The sequence below is a fragment of the Saccostrea echinata genome, unplaced genomic scaffold (genome assembly GCF_033153115.1).
Source record: "Saccostrea echinata isolate AGI-Se365-2 ecotype Australia unplaced genomic scaffold, CSIRO_AGI_Sech_v1 ptg000030l, whole genome shotgun sequence".
Taxonomy (NCBI): Eukaryota; Metazoa; Mollusca; class Bivalvia; order Ostreida; family Ostreidae; genus Saccostrea; species Saccostrea echinata.
In genome coordinates, this window is record NW_026889779.1 from 5794613 (window position 1) to 5815078 (window position 20466).

Sequence of the window (20466 nt, forward strand, 5' to 3'; positions counted from 1 at the left end):
CTGTGGAACCTGTTTTTGTCATAGTTATATATTTAGGTAATTAACATCATGTTAAAGAATAAAGATGTTGAAAAATTCTCATGTATGGATCCAGTTCATGAAGATATATAATTTGTAAATAATGTACAGTAAGTTAAAAAAAGTTTGCAGTTAATGTACAGTAATTGGTACTGAAAGTCTTAACAATGAACACAGACAACATTTTCTTCCTTCATTAACTGATACAAGACATGTTTGTTACCTGATAAATGACTGAGATTCACACTAAAAATAAAAAAGATGTAAACAAATTCAAACTAGGAAATAATATCTGACACTTCATAACTCAGAACAGGGAAGAAACTAAGTGTACTGTACATGTGTTTTTAGATATAGAGGTATGTTTAAAATTTGCTGCATCTAGGGTATAATGGGGCATGGTTAACTTTGGCTAAATTTCTCTGTCCCTTCATTTATATGAAATCATGAATGATTTTAAAAAAAATTGAAATGGATTAGGATTTAAATCAGGGATGCTTGAAGATTTTCTAAAACTGGCTAAAATAGTGAATGAAAGTGAGTGACCACCTTAACTACATATGTATATATGCTAATAATAACTGCCCAGTAGCTTAAATACAGCGGAATTTTGTAAGAATATGGATGGAGCAGAATTTCTTATATTATTTGCTATTAATTTTGTGGTCAGATATTGAATATATGTATTCCATTTTCAGGGACAAATTAGATTTTAGAGCAACTTAATTGCCTTCATGCAAGTACATGTAGCTTAACATGATTCACTTCCCCACTGAAATTTTGCTTGTCCAACAGAAATTTCAATAAATGAATTTCCAAAATAATTTTTATTTTGCCCCATCATGAAAACTGCAAACTGCAGGTTGATGGTATTTGTCAACTGCAGATTGTACTAATATTCTAAGATAACTTTTGTTCATAGATTGTGCATATTTGTTCTATGACAATGGTGGGGTAGGGTGGGGGTATTGAATTTTAAATTGTATTCATACACATTCTTGTGTATGTTCTATATGTTTTTAAAAGTGTTAAGGCACATTGAAATTTCCAGTAATTAGAAAGCAGTGTAATAGCTGTTGACAAGTTGATCACTTGAGAGAGACAATGTAGGGAAATAGGTACATTTTATGCAAAAGCGTCAAAATATGAACAGCTGCTGAAGGCAGGCATCCTGAGTATGACTCATGCTTCTTTATGACAAAGAAAGAGTTCTGTGATGTTTGTGAGCTGCACATTCTTTTGGGTAATAACAACATAGTTTCCCAGTGATTGGTGAGGGTTTACTGCACATGCAACCAGATGTGCTGCAATTGAATTCATGTCCATTAAAACTTCAACATTTATAATGGCCACAAAAATGTAAATATACTGAAAAGCAAACATATCTTTACCGATTAATGATAGAAGTGTGTAAATCTTTTGTTTTTGATGTGTCATTCTTTAATTGTCTCTTTATTGAAGTAGAATTCAATTTATATGATTTTATTTTTATAATACACTGCATGAATATATAAATAATTTTTTTAATAGCCTAGCGTACTTTATCCTGTATTAAGATCAATAATTGTGAGCTTGTTTTTCAAAAAATGTTACTCTTAATAATGATTATAGCAATGATGAGGGCCTTAACAAAAAATTATAGACAATCGGAGTTAGAAAGCACTTCCAGCCTAGATTAAATTATCTGTTATTACATGTATGTACAATACTTTGATAGGAAATTTACACGACTTTAAAAAAAAAAAATTCTGTTGACAATACAAAATACTAATATAAACTATTAAATAGGAGAGAGATGAATTGATCAGTGGCAATAAAATCATAGAATCGTTGTTCACAGTGACAAAAATTACAATTTTGAATTATTATATTAAGTATGTATTTATACATGTATGTGGATATATGATTTTACTTTCCTGTATATACAATTACATGTATATAGATGCCTTGTTTGTAGGATTAGCTTTCACACTTAGTACACAGAACCCGGTGACTCATTGCAGTATTTTTTTTCTGTATTTTCAGATTTGCCAGACGTGATGGGGATACAAGTAAACACTCTTCATATGATTTCGTTTTTCAATCGTTTTGTTTCTTCTGCTAATCATTTGTGATGTTTTAAAGTTTTTATGTTGATTTAACATTTGGATTAAATATTTGTGATAGAAATATCCTTTTGAAAGTTAAATTACAGTCTCTTAAAATGTTTTACAAAAAAATGTGGACAAAGAAGTAAGTTGTAGACGCAACAGGAAAACCATACGTGATTCAACATTTGGAGAGAAAGACGCACTGACTTAAAACCTGGTTTGCATCTTGATGCAGGAAGTTAGATATATATTTGAGAAACAGTGATTCTTTTGACATGTATAGCCAGGCTATCTTCTGGGATTTAGTCTAAGCATGTTAACCTCTGTTCGGGTTTACAAATACGATCACTTTGTCGAAGGAGGAGCAGTACTCTATCTGTAATAAGACGATGATCTACTCGGGAGTTTTCCTGACATATTGGGATTTATATTTAAAGTGAAAAGTGTGAAGTGACTCTTAAGTTAAAAAAAATTAGCTTCTGGATACTGGGGAGGATAAATGGCTAGAGAATGATTAATGCCTTAAATTGTGCAACTGAAGTGGAATGTTTAAGTGTGTGAGAAAGTTTATAGAGACTGATATGATGGAATAGTTTTGTTATTGGTTCTGTTGAGATTAATGTGGTTATAACTAACATTTAGTTTTCAGTGTTTTGTTGTAATTCATTGTGTTTTCATTTCTAACAACGGCGGAGAGGAAAGGATATAACATGAAAATTTATTTTCCAACAAGGAAAGTGTAACATTGTTTGATACATTAAATTTTTCATTGCCAAATTCCGTTGTAACTTTAATCAAAACATGGAAATTGATATGTAAAGATTATATAATCTATAATCTACAAGTGAAATCATGGCAAATTCTACAACAGAAATTCAGACAAACAGTTCAAGTACTGTAATGTCTACAGTTATAGATGCATCCTATCCTCTGTCAACCAGTGACCTACATTCATCCTCTGACATCCCTAGGAGTTTATCAGTGACTTTGGATGTCACTTCACAACTGCAGTCAGACACAAGTATGTCAACTGTTTCCCCCTCCTCAAATCCCTCCTCTAACAGTCAGACAGTTAGTCCCTCCATGACTCTGTCTCCATCATTCATGCCAAGTTCTTTTTCAGATTCCTCAGTTTTAGAGTTCAGCCAGACACCAACACCATTCTCTGAATCTCAAGTGACATCAACTGATTTAGTGGAGAGATTAGAAGAATTATCTTCTAATATTGTACAATCTAGTCTATCATCCAGTGTATCTTCCAGCTCTGACATTTCACCTGATGTAACTTCTTCCATATTATCATCCATCCTTGAGAAATCCATTGAATACATAGATTCAGTGCCTTCATTAGTTTCCCCTTCTACAACATCTTCCCAATCCACAGTGATAACTTCCTCTGCATTGTCATCATCCATATCAGAGACCGCCATCCCATCTTCCACTGGTCTTAGACCATCATCAAATGTTGCATTTTCATCCACATCATCACAAGAATCTTCACCTACATTTTACCCTGCCAGTTCCACTTTGATGTCTTCCACACAACCCCAGTCTTCCTTTTCAAGTCCTTTTGTATCTTCCACTCCAACACAAATTCCACTTTCCACCCAAGGCATTAGTACTAATCCTATAATAGTCCTGCCATCTTCATCCATGGAGACACATTCTCCTACCAGCATCCTTCCAGTGTTGCCAGCTTCAAGCAAAGTTTTACCACCAGGTGTTGGATCAACAACAGAAAAGACAAATGATACAGTCACTGCCACACAAGCACCAGGTAAGTTTCCAAATTTGAAATGCAGTTTTTTTCTAATTGTAATGTACTTATATATAGCTTCATTTCCTCGATACTTTATGGTGGTGATGTTTGACAGTGTATGCTACATGTTATGTAATGGAATGAAAAAAAAAATATTTCCCTTGTGTCCCCACAATATCTAATATTTATTTATTTTTGCAATCACTTTTAAGATTGTTAATCAGATCATATGCACCCCCCCCCCTTTCTCTCATGAAATGCACAAATGGGAAGTACTTCTTTCACAGAAAAGTTTAATTGGCAGTTCATGCCAATTAAACTGCTAGATTAAAACATCTATACCTTAATTCATCATGCTTCAGGCTATCATTAACAATTAGAAAATGAATTGCTGATAAAATAATGAATGAGAAATGAAATAAAACCTGGCCAAGCTTAAATTTTTTGACCTATAAACCTCTTAATTTACTTTAGTTCTTTTAGATGTGAACATGAATCACTTCAGAGAGAAGTGTTTGTATGAGGTCAAGTGTAAATGTGTTCATTGACATACATGTACATGCAACATAGGTTGTTCTTAATTTGATTAAGGAATATCTTGTAATTTTATTCAGGCAATGTGTGATCTGGGAATTATCCAGGATTTTGGAACTATAGTATTAAAAGGGGGGTGCTGTTGTTGTTGCAGGAGGATAAAGATATTTATTATACTTCTGTTAAAATGTTTCCTTTATAAAGTTAAAAGTGTAAAATAACTATCTTTTATAGTCTGAAAATTTCCATGGATAGCAAAGCTATACCCTGGGGTATAGTTTGTGCTACCCACCCTCAGAAAATTTTCATGCAATTTTTGCCGCCAATTTTGATTTCCTATAATCATTCTACAGACTGATGTCAATAGCATTGTGACGTCATCAGGATTTCAGCTCACTCTAGCAGTGTTATCTTATTCCAAATACTTGTTCAAAACTTTAATAATTATTCTTTTCATGTTTTGCCTATGAAACTGTAGTATCAAGTAATACAAACCCTTAGAAATTATGATATACATCAGTATAGTAAAACGCTTATCCACTGGCTGTGAGTGGGATAGCTTTTTCATCAAACCCTTGACAGGAACTATTCCCCGAGGGCAAGCCCTCGGGGAATAGTTCCTGTCAAGGGTTTGATAAAAGAGCTATCCCACTCACAGCCAGTGGATAAGTGTATAATGACACCTTTTGTAGCGAGCTGTTAAATGTCTGTATTACAATTTCAGATTTTATCATATTGCAATGCATTTAACTCTTTTTATATTGAAATTATGAACTTTTTAACTACAGAATTTTTTTTTCCAAATTAAATTGGGAGGGGGGGGGGGGTTTAGTCTTCTTATGTTTATGTGAATACACATACAGTTAAACTTATGTATCTTGAACACAGATATCTCGAATACCATGGATATGTTAAAGTCATTTTGAAGTCCAAACTGCTTATTCCTAAAGTATTTTATCCTGAATATCTCGAATCCTGTGTTAACTGGAAGTATTTTCTAGGTCTCTTAGAGTTTGAGATAATGAAGTTTGACTGTATAAAGTCTTATAGTCTATAAGGTCAAAAGTAAATAAGTAAACAATTTAAACCATTTGAAAACCTTTTGGAGATACTGTGTCAGGGATGTCATACTATTATTTAAATGTTATTCAGCATCCAAGACAAATAAAGATTTGTATTATATGAAGTTGGGTGTACTTTTAAGTGACTAACTTAGAACAAGGCTATTAGTCATCTGTAAGATCAATGACCAGGGTAAATTCTGTGAGTTATGAGGTGTTTAACCTACAATTTTTATTCATTCATAAAATGGACTGGAGGCATCCTTTATAGTTATTGGCCCAGGGTGTGAAACTGTGTTATGGTTGTTTAATTGTCTGTCTGTACCATAAATATTTCTTCATTAATTCTCTCCTGAAGTTTATGAACTTAACCTTTTTTTTTCAAGTTCTACAGGTTGACCAAGTTGTATCTATGGCATATCTTCTTTTTTTTTACCTGGCATATTCATATTTTGCATATGATGTTTCACTGTAGGATAATAAATTATATATGTACCATCATAGCCCTCATTACGGCTTGGACTGGGTGTAATGTTTTTGGCAAGTAAGCCTTTCTTGGCCTATTTTTTTTAGCCAAGCTAATGACAATATGGCTGAATGGTGTGTCATCATATGAGGTATCATGATCCATATTTGAGTTGATCTATGCTGGAGTAAAATGATTTTTTTAAGAAAAAAATCCTTTTCCTGGGCCAAGAATTAATTTATCACCATCAAATCAACTATGTTTAGAAGGAAAGCTTAACTTTGGAGAAAGTTAGCAAAAACATTTTTTTGTTCAAGTTCGTGACACGATGACATTGATAATCCACTCCTGCTCACCTTCTTGGAAAAATATATTTAGACTCAAGGTCATTCTGTTCAGTGAATTTCCTGTTTTAGGAAGTCTAAGATACTTCCTCACATTCTGTGTATAAATGATATATTGGTTTGATCCATTGACGTTATACTTCAATACTCAATGAAAAAAAAATAGGAGTTGTCTCAGTTTTCCACTCTGTAAGAAGTACTTAGTCCTTGTTACATCCTTCTCTTCACAGTCAGTGTGTGATGAACTGGCCAGTTAAGTTCTCATCAAAAAACAAAAATATTACAGCTGATTGATCCTTTCTATAACTATGTTTGTAATTGCCTGCACTTAAAGCTATTACTTCTAATAGCAAGGATTTAGACAGAAAGTTGTTGTGTCGGTTCAAAAGCAAGTTTTACAATATATACAGGATAGAAGCCTGCTTGCATTTTGTGTGCATATGAAATAACAGTCATGAGAGAGGAACGTTAATTAGTGTGATGATGAGGAGATGCGCTGGATCATGTAGTGATGCCTCTCGGGGATTTTTGTGTACAATTGTTAATGGTTTCTACCTTCTATGCATTTTCAGTACTGGGGACTGGACTTGAGCTTATCATCGCCTTGTCAATTATTGGAGCTGGACTTCTCATCTTCCTCGTCATTATAATCTGTGTCTGTTGGAGGAGGAAGAAATCGGGAAAGGTAAGATCATCAGGTGACAAACATCCTGATCTCGAGGAAACCTAGACATAAATTACGATTTCGTATCTTGAAAACTTCACAGGTAGCTTACACATCTAGATGTCTGTATTTACATATTAGATCAGTTAAATTTTTGATCAAGTTTTGATGCTAAGATTGACTTGATAAAACTTCATTTCAAACTTTTTAAAAAGTTTGAAATATGAATGATAAATTTTTAACTGTCATGACACTTTGTGTAATGGATAAAAGTTATAAGTTCACATAATATGTTGCATGACCTGTATATACTGGTATCTATACTCATGACTAAAGGTATACATTGTGTAAGATATAGCTTCATAAAGAGAATAGATTCTGTTTCTACTGTATTTTCAGCAAGAGAAATATGATCCTAATGCTGTAACAGAGGATCTATGGGTCTCAAGGGAAGTACCCCTCAATCATGTGGACCCAATCCCCCAAATCAAGACTTTTAGTGAGGTGGATGGGGGCAGCATTAAATTAAGAAATGGAATAACCCATTTCAATACAGCTACAGGTAGGGGAGACAACTTTAAGATGGCTTAAGCATCAATTCTTGCCAAAATAGAATTGCACATTGTATATAGCATGTGTCATTTTTTATGTATTCCTTTGTATGCTTTTTTTATTCATATGATTTATGATAGAATGCTATGTATTGTAGAAGTATATTATGTTTTCAGCTATATCCTATTTTTCCGTATAGTCCATCACTGTGCATGCATATTGAAGTCAACAGTGTATTGCATGACATTTGATCTGACAATTTGTGTAAAAGTCACATTATTGGATAATGTTTGCTTGTGTATTATTTATGAATGACTTTAGTTTGGGAATTCTGTTACAGTCAGGAGAAGTTACAGTCCAGCCTTCAGACACAATGTCAGATTTTTTGATGAGGGTATTTTTTTCTTTTCTTTGTCAGTTCTTGTGCTTCTTTGTTCCTTTTATAACATTTGAATTTACTTTTTTCTACCGTATTTAATGAATTATAATGAAGAACAAGTAATGCATGTTTCATATTAAATTTTAGTGTTTAAAGTTAACATGTATATTTTTAATGCAATCTTAAGAGAAAGATAATACATTTACCTTTCACATGTACCCTGCCCAGTTTTAAGGTATACCATATAGCAGTACATGTACAATAGTCTCCTGAATACTGATAGGTTAAATACATGTATCTATGAGATATATGGATGTGAGTAAATGGTCTCAAAGGTATTACAGTGAAACCTGTCTAATCCAACATGCACTGGGAGTCTGGGACACAAATTTTGTGTCAGAATCGACAGGATGTCTGATTGCGTGGTGTAAAGAACATAGAAAAAATGGGATTGAAAATAAAGGTCAGAATTCACAGTGAAACAGACTACACAGGTGTTGGCTTAGACAGTTTTTACTGTATTAATTTGAGTACATGTATTAACTTTGATATCTTGACCCCTCAGATATCTTGAAGTTAGTTGAGAGTCCCCTTCAGAGATATCTAAATGTGACTCTCTTTTGGTCAACAAAAGTTTATTGTCATATTTCTATAACATTTACATAGTATTTAAAAGAAGTCATGACTGTTCTTTTATACTTATATTGCATGAAATGTGGCATAACAATGTTGAAACTCTTTTGCGACCTTTCATACTAATATCTGCATGTAAACACAGGCGCATTACTTCACCATAATGACAGGAAGGTTATTTTTTGCACTAATTATAGTTTATTTTCCTGCTCGCTGCCAAACAGATTAAGCTTAAGAGGCAGGCCTGCAGCCTTAAGGCAGACATTTTATCTGTCCAGATCTTGTAATAAATGAATAGTTGTACAACTCTACATCATTAGCGCCTATATAATGCAGTGTTTATTCTGATTATTGTAGCATCAGCATTGTACATAAATATAATAATACTTCCCACCAAAAAAAAGATGCACAATTGTGACTAATTCTCTTTGCTAATTTCTACAGCTGGGAAGATAAAAAATGATGTATAGCCCCTAGTGCTATTTAATACTGAAAGAGTCAGAAGTGTTTGATGTTGAACTTTGTGAAACCCACTCAGAGTAATTATTCCTCATTTGTGATTAAGTTTGCTTTGTTTCAACATTTTATCATGCTGAGAGTTAAAGTAAAGTTTCGGACTTTTTTTAGTTTGCTAATGGTTCTGCTGGTTACCTCTTGTACAAAAACTCAGTTAAAAAATCAATATGTCTACAGCATGTAGAGTATTTTAAGTGTGTTAGGTCTGATCCTGTGCATATACCTCTAATTGAAATCTGAGGGCAGACTCTTATGCAGAACTTACTATTGCTTCATGAACTTTCAAGGTTATAAAGGTTATTGGTGAAACATGACCACCTAAAATTGCATGCACAAGGAATGTACACTGGTTCAAACGAAGTTGTCATAGTGATCTTTCTACAGGCAATTTAGGTCTGAATAAATGCAAAAATGACCTAGTTTTTCCAATTTGAACTTGTAAATTAAAGGTCATTATCAGATATTGATTTTAATAAAATTTTGAGGGAAAAAAATGAAATTCCATTTAGCAAATGATGGTTAAAGACTAGCTTTCAAGCTGGTATTTGAAATGACTATAGTTGATGTAAACTTGTCCTTGACTAGCACTATATTTAAAGGACAACTGAAAATCTTTTTGATGTCCTTATCAGGTTAATCTATAGAGAGCATTTAAAACAAAATCTAACTGAATGAAAATAATTTGTAAAGGTCTATAATTGATTACCTGGTATGAACTTACATTTCTTTTTTACCTTCCTCCTTTAGTTGACGAAAAATATGTTGCGATCTTTAACTTTGAGGGAAAGAATGAAGAGTATCTGACCTTGAAGGAGGGAGATGTTGTTGTGGTTACCAATAGAGATGATAATGGCTGGTGGACAGGAAGTCTGAGGGGGAAAACAGGATTTTTTCCAGGAACGTATGTTAAAGAAGCCCCACCAGAGGTGGAATTTGATAAGAGTAAGTCATTGTTTGTTAATCCTATCTTTTGTGCAGTAGAGTGATTCATATACCTTTTTGTAAAACTTTTTGTCTTCTGTCTAAAATTAGCCAGTGTTGCCACAAAGCAAGCAACATGAAAGCTTTTCCTAGGTTACCCGAGAGAGTTACAATTTTTATATTTGCACAAAATAGTCAAGCATATTAGCCTATATCTGGGCTAAATATTGGATAAGCTATTTCAAATTAATAAGTAATTTTGCAGTATATTTTGGATGCATATTATGATGTTGTTAGCTGATCTAAAACAATCCTCACTCTTGAAGTGACAAAATTCTCAATCTATCCAATAATGAAAATAAAACATCATAGTTAAAAAAAAAATGCAAACCTGCACACTTGCACCATTTAGTATTTTAATTAAATTCTCCAAAAAGATACTACTTTTGACTTTCGTAGCTGACATTTGACATATATGAAAGGGTCTTACTGCTCATAATTAACATAGGTAACAGACTAAGCAATGGAACACAGCCTTTTGAAATACTCCTTGATACTGACACAAATGCCCCCCGCCCAGTGTCCTCTTTTATGTCCCCAGAGACAGGATTTACCAAGAGGGCATCTACACTCCAGAGGGAATCTAGCAAAGGCTCCACACTAACCAGGGTAAGTAATCAATTATTTTGGGTTCCCTCCTCTATAAAATGACATTTTTATAGATAATTGGTAGCTCACAAGCACAAGAAGTCATATTTTACAAATGCTTGGTAAAGAGCTAGGTTCACTTTATGCATAAAATGGCCCTGTCCTTATATCAATTAATTGACTATCACTCTCTGTCCCATTTCATATATCAAAATAAAGTAGAGACTTAGTACTTTTATTTCCTATAACAAAATTTCTTTTTGAGAATCTAGGTACTGGAAAACAGGCTTTGAGAAAATGCAATGTTCTTGAATTTTACAAAAAACATGCGTATTTGACTTCCTTCAGCAAAGAATTAAAATATGAGCACAGCCCACGATCCAAAAATTAAAACATGTTTTGTGATCTTCAGAAACAGATCTTTCATTATGTAATTGCATATTTTGGATCAGAGGTTGTGCTCTATATGAAATATTAAAAAAATACCTCAACTTTTGGCTATTTGCAAGGGATTTTACTAGATATGGGAAAAATGACGCATTTTATGACGTCATAATGCATTGACCAGAGAGAAAAATTTAATTACGTCATGTTAAATAGATACATGGTCACCAAGGGTCCAAGTTATAAATACTGCATTTTCAACCAAAACTGAGCAGTTTCTATTTTTCAGAAATTCTCAGTGCCAAAAAAGGCCCTAAATGGCTCTTGCTCTTTGTTGGTTTTTGTCTTCTTACTTCTTAGAAATATACATGTATATCCAAATGATAAAGAGTCAGATTGTTCTCTGATAAGTCACAATTCTAATTTTGCAGCACACACTTGGTAAGGAGGTGGCCATTCCTCATGTACCTGATGAAAAGGAGGAGGAGGAGGAGGCAGGTATCAAAAAGAGGAGGTCAACCATCTCCCCTGTCAAGGAGGACTTCAATGTTGGTAAGTTTATCAAAGGTAAAGATATACAGGGTTTTGGAAAGGTAAGACTTTTGAATTTATAAAAATGAAAATTGTTATTATTTTCAAGGGACATTTCTGTTTAGCAAAGTATTGAGAGGAGTGATTTTGTATGTGTGTAAGGTGGGGGGGGGGGGGGGGGGGGAGAGAGAGATTAGAAATAAATTAATTTGAATGTTTATACATGTAATAATCATACATAGTTAGATTAATAGCAAATACCTCAGAATGTCTTTCCATTTTTGTGACATTAGTGTTCATAGACATAAGCTTGATCATGGCCAGAATAAACTTTTTCTTTGCTTAGATATCTATAAAATTCCAGGTGTCTTAAGTCATGTTCTTTGAACTGCCCATCAAAATTTCATGCATAAGATACCACAGAATTTGTAACAATTACAATGCCATTAATGTTTCTTTATAGAAGGGATCCAGTTTAAGGTGCTGTACAACTATACTGCTAACTTTAAGGAAGAGATGAGTCTCCATGAGGGGGAGATAGTCACTGGAATTAGGAAGGATCGCAATGGCTGGATGTATGGACGCAAAAACCGCACCAATGAAGTCGGGCATTTCCCAGCTGTTTATGTGGAAAAAGCTACCCAGGTAATTTAACGTTTGATTTTAATAGTACCAGTTAGTACCAATAAGATCAAATATAGTTTAATTGTACTTTGTTTATTCAAAGGATCACCAGAAAATGTAAAGTTTGAATAATATCCATTTAGATCACCTGTTTAACTTGAATGGTTCAGCCTGAAGTTACATAATACACAGGCATTTTTTAAAGCCAAAGGGCCTATTACTTGTGTACCAGAGCAATGTAAAATTTGAATGATATCTATTTTTGGTCACCTGTTAGCTTATAAAGTTGCATGATACACAGACAACCTTTAAACCAAGGGGCTTTATCTGGTATAGATATTTTATAAATGTACTCTGAGGAAATAGTACATGAACTTGTAACATCAATTTTATAATACCTATGTATTTTATGTACCTATAAGCACTATGTGTAGAAACTAAAGTCTGACCAGAATATATGAATGCTAATACAGTTAGACTATGTGTAACACATTGTTACCTATATAGGAGGATATTGAGGCAGCCAGCTTCTCTCAGTATGGATACCCTGATGAAGAGACCGTGTACAAACAGCTACATGTCAACAGGACGAGTCACCATGATGAAGATCTCATTGGCATTGGTAAATAAAATCTATCAGGTTCAACTGCTTAATCATATGATTACCATGCAGCGAATTATATGAATACTAAAGGCTAAAGTTGCTGTTAGTGTACTGTAAACATGGAAATTTATGCTAAATATGTGATTAGAAAGCATTTATGTAAATATTTCACTACGTTCCAAACATACATGTATTTTATTTGGTTTTAGTAATTAATACATAATTGGATAATCATGGAAATAATCCTCATGTGCAATGTTCTTGTTTCAAATTTGAATAATTAACAAGAAGCATAAATATCCACATGTACAGTATAAATAGCATATATATTGTAGAGTTGTATTTGGAGAATGTGAAACATTTATCACATTTACAGAACATCGAGCTCTTCACTGCTATGCTGCAGAGGATGAACATGATTTGTCATTTGATAAAGGGGACACAATTCTTGTGTATGAAGTCAATGACAATGGTTGGTGGAGGGGTAGTCGAGGGGACGAGGTGGGCTGGTTCCCAGGAAGTTATGTACAGGTTTGTACAAAAAGTTTGCAACTTTCTGGATTTTTTGTGAAAACCAGTTATACTTAACAACTCATCGCTCATGTAACAAACATTGAAAACTTTCAAAAAATACAAAGCTGAAATATAAAGGCTTCCTTATTGTAGGTTGTTTTCACATTGTCACATTATTTGTCTGTTTTCTTTTGTGAAGTATACATGTGTTAAATTTTCACATTCACAGGCAGTTAGGCCTCCAGAGGTGAAGTCATTGTCATGCATGTGATATTTAGTGATTTTGTTTGCGTTGTAATGTTTGATATTGAAATGAAGACAGATTTATTATCTCCAACACTTAAACTTAATTATATTTGAATTTTGTAAAGTAAATTTGCTGTAATTCAGCTTTTTTTCTCAAACATTTATTTGTGCAGTTTTTTTTTTATCTACTATTTTCAAGACAGAATAAAACTGAAACTTTAGCAATGACAATATATAAACTATCAATAGAAAAGATGGAAGACTGCAATTTCAAAACTGAATGAAAATGGATTGTGTTTTGTAAAAATGAAAAGGTATAACTAGGATTCAGAATTGCATGCATACTGTAAGGTATGATTTCTTAGGATGGTGATTTCACTGGTGATTTATCTATAAGATTTTAATTTTTTACCTGACATTTTTCTGTCTTCATTTCAGTACTGATCATTGAGAAATAATGGTCAGGTATTTGTTCAAGTATATTTTGTTATACTGTTATAGAAAAGCCATATTATGTTTTTGAATAATTTGGCTTTTGATGTTTGAAAAAAATATATATATATATCACATTGTGAAAGAATGGAAGGATGTTTATGTAGAATACATGTTGGTCAAGTTTATTATGTTTTAATATAGTAATTCATACAGTTGTACAGTCATGTAGCAGTAGCACTGAATCACTCAAAATTACATTTTGCGCTTAACTTTGTATTATCATACATACAACATACATGCTGTTCTAAATCAGATCATTTCATATAAATCATTTATCACAATTTTGGTGTAGAACAGACCTTCCTACTCTCTTTATTTATCAGTAATTTTTTTTTTTTTTTTAACAATTTTTTAACCCCTTGATGATGATTTAGAAACATGGGGGTTTTTTTTATTCAAAAGGATACTTGGATACAATTAGCAATTTTGTTTATGCTTAAACTGGATTATATGAAAGATTTTATACTAAAAATATAAAATATGCAAAAGTATATAAAATACACAAAGATTTCCCATCAATCATGAAATCTTGACCTTATGTATGAATTTTTGAGTTTTTTCTGCCCATTTTGGGATTGTGTGTTCAGCTTCAATATGACTATATTATCATATATATACATATATTACACCCACTGTGTTTTTCCTACTCATTAAGCCTATCTGATTAGTCACTAATTGAAATTACATTTTATTTGATTTTAATGAATAAATATGACTCTATTTAAAGCATCTCTAACTACTGTAATAGTTACATATTTCATAGGGCCATGTATTCTATTTAGTGCCTTTCACAGAAAGTTGCTAAATCAAGTATATCGCAAAATATATGTCTTGTTTGTATATCTATAACTAGCAGATTCAGAATTGCGCTAAATAAAATCTGTGCTAACTTGAAAAATTTATTCCGCAAAGTATCGAAAACACAAAATATAATACATTTACAGTATATTAAATGGATTGCTTCCTTTTTCAATATTTATTTTATACTTTTAGGATTCTGATTTAGCATTTAGTTCACTATCAAATCTACATAGCAGGTGCTTTGTTTTCACATCATTAATTCCCCCCAAAATACAAAGTATCATAGAAATTATCATATACATATACATGCACTTTCATTTTGATCAGTCATATTGAGTATTTAATGACAGCTTTTTGAGTTATTTCTTGCTGATTCAGGCTTATAATGGATTGCCATTCATTTTACTACAGTATTGTAAACATATATTCACAAATGTTCATTTTTAGTAATTCTTCAATGATACCTAAATTAATGAATATACTGATGTCTGCCATATTTTGCAGCTTGTGGATGAAGATCCAACAGAGCTGAAATACAAAGGACCAGGTGAGCTCACTGTTCTATCGGAGGACAGAGTCCGCTCTAGTTCCTTCTTATCGGTGGGGTCAGGAACAAACATATCCAAGACCTCAGATGAGGAAACATTATCTATCTGCTCCACTGGCACCACAGACAGCAGGAGGCGCCCAGTCAGGAAAGCACCACCTCCTCCAAAAGATTCTAAGAGCCCACGTACCCCCAAACAACAGCCACCAAGACCACCATCACATGTACCGTGGGCTAATCAAACTTCATCTACTCCAAATGATAAATCAACCAACCAGAGTCAAGACTCCAGTCTGAATGGGAACAACAAGAGTATTAATGACTCTGATTCAGTGGATGGAGGTGCTAATAAATCTTTTAAACCAGATATACCAAAACGGTTTATAAAACCGAAACTGGTGAAAGTGTCCAAGAAGAAAATAAACCTGAAACCTTCTTCCAGTTCTGTTAGGGCTGCTAAGTCTCCTCCACCTCCTCGCCCAGAATTTCCGAAACACATACCCAAGAGTCCACTCAACAGAAGTAAAGATGAGAGCAATCGGTACAGTAAACTCAATGGCACTCAGAGCTCCCTATCAGAGAGCCAAGAAGTGAGATCTAACAGCCAGAATAACTCTGCTATGATAGACTCAGATATCAGTGGGGTGGAAGCTCTACAGTTATCTAACTCATCAAAGGACCAAAGTTCTGTGCAAAATAAGAGTGAAAATGGAGGTTTTCCTAATTCTACAGGTGGAAATTCTGAACCAAAAAGTAGGGAACAAAGTGACAAAACTTCTACACTATCAACCTTTAAGAACAAACCTAATGAACTTTCTCCCAGTGAAGCAAGACATTCAACACCAAAATACCATGAAACTCCTAAATTTTCTGACCCTCCAATATTTGATGGTAAGAAAGTGAATGGAAATGTTGATGCTAACAGTGCTGTACCAGAATCAGAGACAAGCATCACTGAAGTTTCAGGATTAGATGAAACTGACAGTGACATGAAGAGCCCCAAAGTTCCACCTAGTCCTAAACGTAGCCGCCTTCCTATGCTTTCAGGAGATGCCGGGGCCAATGCTCATCGAGCTCGTTCTAAAGAACGTCCACCTCCAGTTGCTCCAAAACCACACAACAGGATTTCTCAGATTCAACGACTGAGGTCATTAGAGCGCAGTCATTCAGAAGTTGATTCTTCACAAGATCAGTCATCATTACAGGATGATAGCAGCAGTATCTTGATACATGATGGCTTGGATTCTTCAAATAATAATTCCTCATACATGAATGATAGTCACAATCAAAATACCTCTAGCTCTAATATTAGGAAACCAAGCATACCTGTTCCACAGAATCCCCAGAAGTCTCCTTTGAAACAGTCTTCTAACAGCAGTCGTATTCCCAAAACAGCTAGTGGTGCTACAAAAAGACCTAGTTCAGCAATGTCTGGAAAACCTGCAGAAAATATTGGTAAAGATTTCACTCGGCAGACATCAACCACATCTGGTGGCTTTGAAACTGCTTCTCCGGGAAAACCCCCAACTCCCAAACCCAAAAGACCTGACAATCCACCAAACAGAGTTGACAGTAATGTGTCATCTCGAAGGAAAACCAGTGCTAGTCCAAGTCGCATTCCTTTAGGGAAATCTCCAACTCGCAAACCCTCTGACTCTGGTGCTAAAACAAAAATACCTCAAAATCATTCTCCAGAAAAGAAATCCAGTGATGTGGACAATAAAACAGTGCCATCTAAGATTCCCACTGCCCCTTCAACAGAGGGACAAAGGGGTAACCTCACTAAGGCTTCCTCTCTAGAAAATCAGAATGGTCACTCCAAAGCACCCCCTACTGATGCCCAAAAGGGTAGCCCCTCAAAGAGGGGGCGGAGTGCCATCCCAAAGTTACCAAGACCCAATAAACCATTTGTACCACCTGATAAAGTAGGAGCAGGGGGAGACAACCCATCAGTTCACACAAATCAAAGGTAATCAACACAAACCTCTTAGTTCACCTGAGCTGAAAGCTCAAGATTTTTTAATCAAAATGTGTCGATTGTCCATCTGTCATTAGTTGAATTTTTATCATTTTGAGAACTACTAGGAATTTTAGCTGCAGGTATAGGGAATTTTACTTCATTAACTTTGTCCAACTGAAGTCTGGGAGAGATAGAAAATGATGAATGATAGGATGGGGCTGTTTGATACATTCAGAAACAACAAATTGAAGACATTCATATTCAAGTTTGTTCAATAACCCCCTCCCCCTTTCCCAAGACAAGATAGTATTATAATAGGGATCAACATTTTGTGTAGGAAATTGTAGGAACATTTTTCAAACAAAATTTTTAAGAACATTAGAACTACAATTCTTCAAAATTCAAATTTTTGGGCAATGTTAGGGACACATAAGGGGCTCAAAGTTTTACACAGAATAATATAGCAAAAAATCTTTTTATAACTTCTTTGTTGTAAAAGTGGTTTTTAGAAAAGCGTAAATTGTTACACTTATAATTTAATTTTCTATCAAGTGTAGAAAATAAGACAATTTCTCCTTCAAAAATGCCTTCAAACTGAAAATATTTCAAATGTAATGTCAAGCAGATTGATATGTTTTTGATGCAAGTCATTGTGATGTAGGCAACACAGGTTATACAATATAAACTATTTTTTTTATCCGATCAAATGACGCGTTACAAGCAAAATTAAATTATTTACTTTTAATGGTAAACTTTTGTATTCAACACTTCTTCCAGGCACCAAATGAAGAAAGCTGTGTCTGGGTATGAAGCTCTCAATGAAGGGGAGCTGTCTTTCAATGAAGGAAGTCTCATAACTGAAATTAGTCAGGTAATTAAGGAATGAATTTAATAGCTACACATGTAATACTGTATAATATGGGTTGGAGCAGTTTATGCTTTATAAACCATGAAGCGATTTATAAAAAAGTGTAAACTGTTCCAACCCAGGCTATACCAGTATAACTGGGGTAGCTATTTAATTTGTTCCTTATAATTTAATTTTCCATCATTAAGTGTAAAGAATAAGACAATTTATCCTTCAAAAATGCCTTTAAATTGTACATATTTTAAATGTAACATCAAGCGGATTGATACTTTTTTGGCGTAAGTCGTTGTGAAGTAGGCAACATAGGTTATACGATATAAACTATTTTATATAAATTTTTATATAAACCAAAATTAAATTATATCAGAATAATACTTATTAAACAGTGGCAAAATTGGAGAAACCCCCAAACCAACATCCACATCACTATTTCTTTTGAAGCTTAATAAGCATTCATTATTGAGAATGTAAATTATGTAAAGAGACAAACATTGAAAATACATTTTTTAAAGTCTTAATAGTGTTTCGTATTTCTTTGCTTGCTGATTACATAATTAATATGCAAAGAAATGAATTTACGCTAAGACCAACCTCTGTGTTCTTTAAAATCAGGATTTGGACCACCCTGGCTGGTGTGTTGGGCGCCTGCCTGATGGTACCACTGGCAGATACCACTCTAGTTTTGTAGAGGATCTCTCCCCACAAGAACTTGCCATGGTATAGCTCACTCCAACAATATATGTTGCATTGTCTTGCCAGAAAAGAAGAAATGAATATATACATTCAATCATTCAGTGTTCTTCACTTAAGTTATTTGACTAAATATGTTGAATGTGTTTCTGAAATATATACATCAATTAAATATATACATCAATTAATAGTATAGAATGGGGGAAAATGTGAGACTGTGTAGTTTCTTTTATCAGAACAACCAAAAATACTTGTTTGACTGCAATATTAAGTGTTCTACTTGTTTTAAGATAATGTTACCCTGTGTTTATTGGCAACGTATTTCATTCAAATAATACTTGCAATTTTGAATGTTCTTAAAATGTGCATTAATTTTACAGGTTTAGTGCTTTGATCATTTTACTTTTTATGGTTGTTTTTATTATGTATAGTTTATTTCTTTGTGAAATTCATTGTATCAATAAAAAATTAGTAAATGTCCATCACGTTTGTTGAACTGAACTGAATTGAACAAGATTTTCAGTTGTATATTTAGTACAAAAAGAAGTCTTTAGTGCCAACATTTTAATTTCAATGAGTGAACAGCTTTAAAAATAAACACGAGTTTTATAAAACTAAATCAACCTTTCTTGTTTTCTTTTTCTACATGCTAAAGTCATCATTTCAATAAGATAATGGCTGGTTAAAAGTTCATTCAAACATGCTCAATTATTTTTTTTATACCCCCGCTCCGAAGGAGAGGGGGGTATACTGTTTTACCCTTGTGTGTGTGTCTGTCTGTCCGTAACAAATTTTGGTCGCAGTTTTCTCAGCAATTACTCATCGCTGATGCTTGAAATTTTAGCACAATCTTTGTTTAGGCATGCCATTTGGTGGGATTCATTTTTGTGAGAATCCGATGTCAACTTCCTGTTATCAGTGCGTCTGTCCGTACCATACATAACAAATTTTCGTCACAGTTTTCTCGGCAATTACTCATCGCTGCTGCTTGAAAGTTTAGCACACTCTTTGTTTAGGCATGCTATATGGTGGGATTCATTTTTGTGAGAATCTGATTTCAAGTTCCTGTTTATCTGTGCATCTGTCTGTACCATACATTACAAATTTTGGTTGCAGATTTCTCAGCAACTACTTATTGCAGATGCTTGAAAGTTTAGCACACTCATTGTTTAGGCATGTCATATGATGGGATTCATTTTTGTATGAATCTGATGTCAACTTCTTGTTTTTCCGTGTGCTTGCCCAAAAATGAACTTGTGTATTCACATCAGAGCGGGGGTATTATTAGTGAGCATTGGCTCACAGACTTCTTGTTTATTTCTTTTGTGGATAATTGATTAAAATACAATTATTTTTTCCCAAATGGAATATACTGGGCTAATGTGTTAATTAAAAACTTAATTAGTACACCCTTTCCATACATGATAAATATGGCAAACATTTGAACATGCATGGGTCACAGTGTGAAATGAATCGTAACAATCAGTGGATCAATTATTGTTATATGATTAATTAATATAAGTGGTACACAAAGAGTCTAGTAAGAGCATATATATAATTACATTACATGCGTTGAAAAAAAAGTTAAAATATACAATTGAAATGCATTTTAACATCA

General features: G+C 33.7%; 1 protein-coding gene across 6 annotated transcripts; it reads left to right on the plus strand.

Annotated features, from left to right (window-relative positions):
- The first annotated feature begins 2080 nt into the window (after window positions 1–2080).
- Window positions 2081–19467, plus strand: LOC133197153 (mucin-2-like). 6 transcript variants are annotated; one of them, XM_061333025.1, is made up of 15 exons: window positions 2081–3129; window positions 3232–3885; window positions 6845–6957; window positions 7336–7498; window positions 7829–7882; window positions 9764–9968; window positions 10453–10606; window positions 11401–11521; window positions 11964–12145; window positions 12632–12746; window positions 13105–13259; window positions 13471–13488; window positions 15288–17299; window positions 18068–18161; window positions 18771–19467. In XM_061333025.1, exons 1-15 carry the CDS (start codon window positions 2961–2963, stop codon window positions 18879–18881), a joined length of 4320 nt encoding a protein of 1439 aa, XP_061189009.1. In that variant the 5' UTR covers window positions 2081–2960; the 3' UTR covers window positions 18882–19467. The 6 variants fall into 6 exon arrangements, with proteins under 6 accessions (XP_061189009.1, XP_061189005.1, XP_061189006.1 ...); XM_061333021.1 differs by having other exon boundaries at window positions 2081–3885; XM_061333022.1 differs by having other exon boundaries at window positions 2081–3885; window positions 9764–9958; window positions 10446–10606.
- Window positions 19468–20466: the final 999 nt, after the last annotated feature.